Source organism: Sprattus sprattus (genome assembly GCF_963457725.1).
Source record: "Sprattus sprattus genome assembly, chromosome: 8".
NCBI classification, from domain to species: Eukaryota; Metazoa; Chordata; class Actinopteri; order Clupeiformes; family Clupeidae; genus Sprattus; species Sprattus sprattus.
Window position 1 is genome coordinate 26,320,390 of NC_137927.1, and position 2,500 is coordinate 26,322,889.

At 49.5% G+C, this 2,500-nt stretch overlaps 1 protein-coding gene across 1 annotated transcript in view; it reads left to right on the forward strand.

The window, feature by feature from the left end:
- The window catches only part of arnt2 (aryl-hydrocarbon receptor nuclear translocator 2), a 39,902-nt gene that overhangs the window by 25,552 nt on the left and 11,850 nt on the right, over window positions 1-2,500 (forward strand). The window contains exon 12 of the mRNA XM_080843051.1: window positions 2,225-2,376. Within this exon, the coding sequence (XP_080699177.1) occupies window positions 2,225-2,376 (152 nt within the window). The remainder of the gene's footprint in view (window positions 1-2,224; window positions 2,377-2,500) is intronic.

Sequence of the window (2,500 nt, forward strand, 5' to 3'; positions counted from 1 at the left end):
GTGTGTGTGTGTGTGTGTGTGTGTGTTATTTGTTTGTGTGGGTACACCTTTAAGTGTCTGCACAAGTGTTTGTCATTGTGTTGGTTTGTGCCCCCTTGGGTTAATGTACTTCTGCACCATTGTAAATACATGCCTGTCTGTGTGTGCACCTTTGTATGTGCTGCCATTGCCATTGTATGTGCGGCTTCACTGTGCTATGCCTGGCCCTTCCCGCCTCTTGATCCGCTCTCCTGCCAGGCCCAGGGTGAGTGCTGAGACCCAGGGTGAGTGCTGAGACCCAGGGCGGCGTGGAGGAATGCTCTCCACCTCTCTGTGCTTGCTGCTTCAACGCCCCATGCCCGCGGCGGGTGCACGATGTTCCTGCAAACTAAAAAAAGAATTAGATAAAAAAAAACAAAAAACACACGCACACAGTTACAGGAAAAGGTTGGGAGTGACAGGGAGAGCTGGGTACTGGAGCCTTGCAGTGCCAACTGTTACGCTGTAGTCAGGAAACCTCCTGGCTCTTCCCCGTCGTCAGCCTCTGGTAAATAAAACCAAAAGAAGCTGCGAGTCCACCATCTTGCAAACACACACACACACACAAACACACATGTACAACCTGATCTCAACCTGAGTGCCGTCATAACTCAAGACGTGACACTAACTTCAGCCGAGCTCGTCACTTAATTAAGATGAAGTGCCTGTGCCTCTTGGTGTGCTGAAGGACAGGAGTGTTATCGTTGGCTCCGGGCTCCGATATGAGTCGAGACATGAATAACATTAAGTATCAGAGGCTTTGCAAAAGCAGGCAGGTTCCGTGTCAGCACCTAAAACCATTTGCCTCTCGAAGAACGCCGGGGTAGTTTGTGCCAACACATTCGCCTTAAGCAAAAAAAAAGAAAAACCAAAAAAAACCTCATGGTTAGGATGGGGTTTGTGGAACCAGTGAACGCGACCTCCTCCTGCGAGTGGTTGCCGGCCCTACCCAGCTGTTGATGTGATCCCCAGCCCAGAGTTGTTGACTGAAGGAAAGGGAGAGGCGGTGAAATAACTGCTGGTCTCCCTCAGGGCCTGTGCCCATCCTTCTGTGCTTCACTTCCCAGGGAAGGAATCCTCTTGCCCCTTAGACGGGAGAAAGCGCACCGCCTGGGTCGCCAACAATAACACCCGGCTACGCACAGCCTGTCCGCTGTCTGAACAACCCCATGTTGTTGTGCTGTGCCAGCTACCTCTGGTTACCATTTTAAAAGTCCCCCCCCAACTTTGAGGTGTGGTACTCCAACTGGTTTACATTAGGAAGCCCATCCCGCAGATTCTTTGTTTCGACAAAGATAAGGCTTTAAAAAAAAAAAAAATATTCTTCTTAATGTACCACTTCCAGTCCTTCACAAGTGGGAAAAACCCTCTTCACTAACTCTGAGCTGCGACATCTTAGATTCAGATGGAAACCATAACGCCTGTCAGCAGAGTGACAGCAGAAATGATACTATGGAAGGAATGTGTAAGTTGGAGAGAAAAGAAGCCCAATAATCTGGGCTGGGAGTCTGCCAAATGTCTCACGCCAGCAGCCAAGGGCCCCTGTGCTCAGCTCTACTGTGGACATAAAGGCATCTTTGCAATGCATCTTTATCGCTCTCTCCCTCACACACACACACACACACACACACACACACACACACACGCACACACAAACGTTGTTCATGCACGCAATCTGCCCAGCTCATTATCTGCAGGCTCATTTGAGGGCCCCCCTATATATTTAATGGAGACGCGGGGAGACAGCACTTATGCAACTGTGACTATCTAGGCCTCCTCACCCTGTCATTAGTAGAGAATTCCTCACAAGACACAGAATGATCTCAGCCCTGGAGTGAGGGAGAACTTTTGGCTTTATTTAAAAGCGTTAAAAAGGGCTTCATTGTTTGTGCTGTTAATTGGTAGCTGAAATTGTTGTGTAAAAATGTTATGGAAAATAAGTGCAGCTACACACCGTCCTGTGAATTGCCATCACGTAAATGTGTAGCGTGGCTCTTTCCCACGACTCTGTCCAAGCAGATGGAGCCGTTCACACATTTGTCCTCTCTCTGTATGCTCTCCACGTCGCTTGCCACGTTCAAACACTCTTCTCCTCTTCACTATAAATTTCTTAATACTCTAGGGCTCGGAGTTAACACGCTGCCAGAAGTGCATGTGTTCGGGTGATATTGAGCTCAGGCAGATGTTCTCCCTGTTCCGCTCACAGGTGGTGAAGCTAAAAGGCCAGGTGCTGTCGGTGATGTACCGCTTCCGCATGAAGAACCGTGAGTGGATGCTGATCCGGACCAGCAGCTTCACCTTCCAGAACCCCTACTCGGACGAGATCGAGTACATCATCTGCACCAACACCAACGTCAAGTACGTTCCCTTCCCCTCACTCTTTCAGTGCACCGACACACACACTGCACAACTGCACTTCGTACCAGGCCGTCAGTACTGGCCGAACAAAATGTACACGAAAGCACGTGAGTCACGGTAAAGC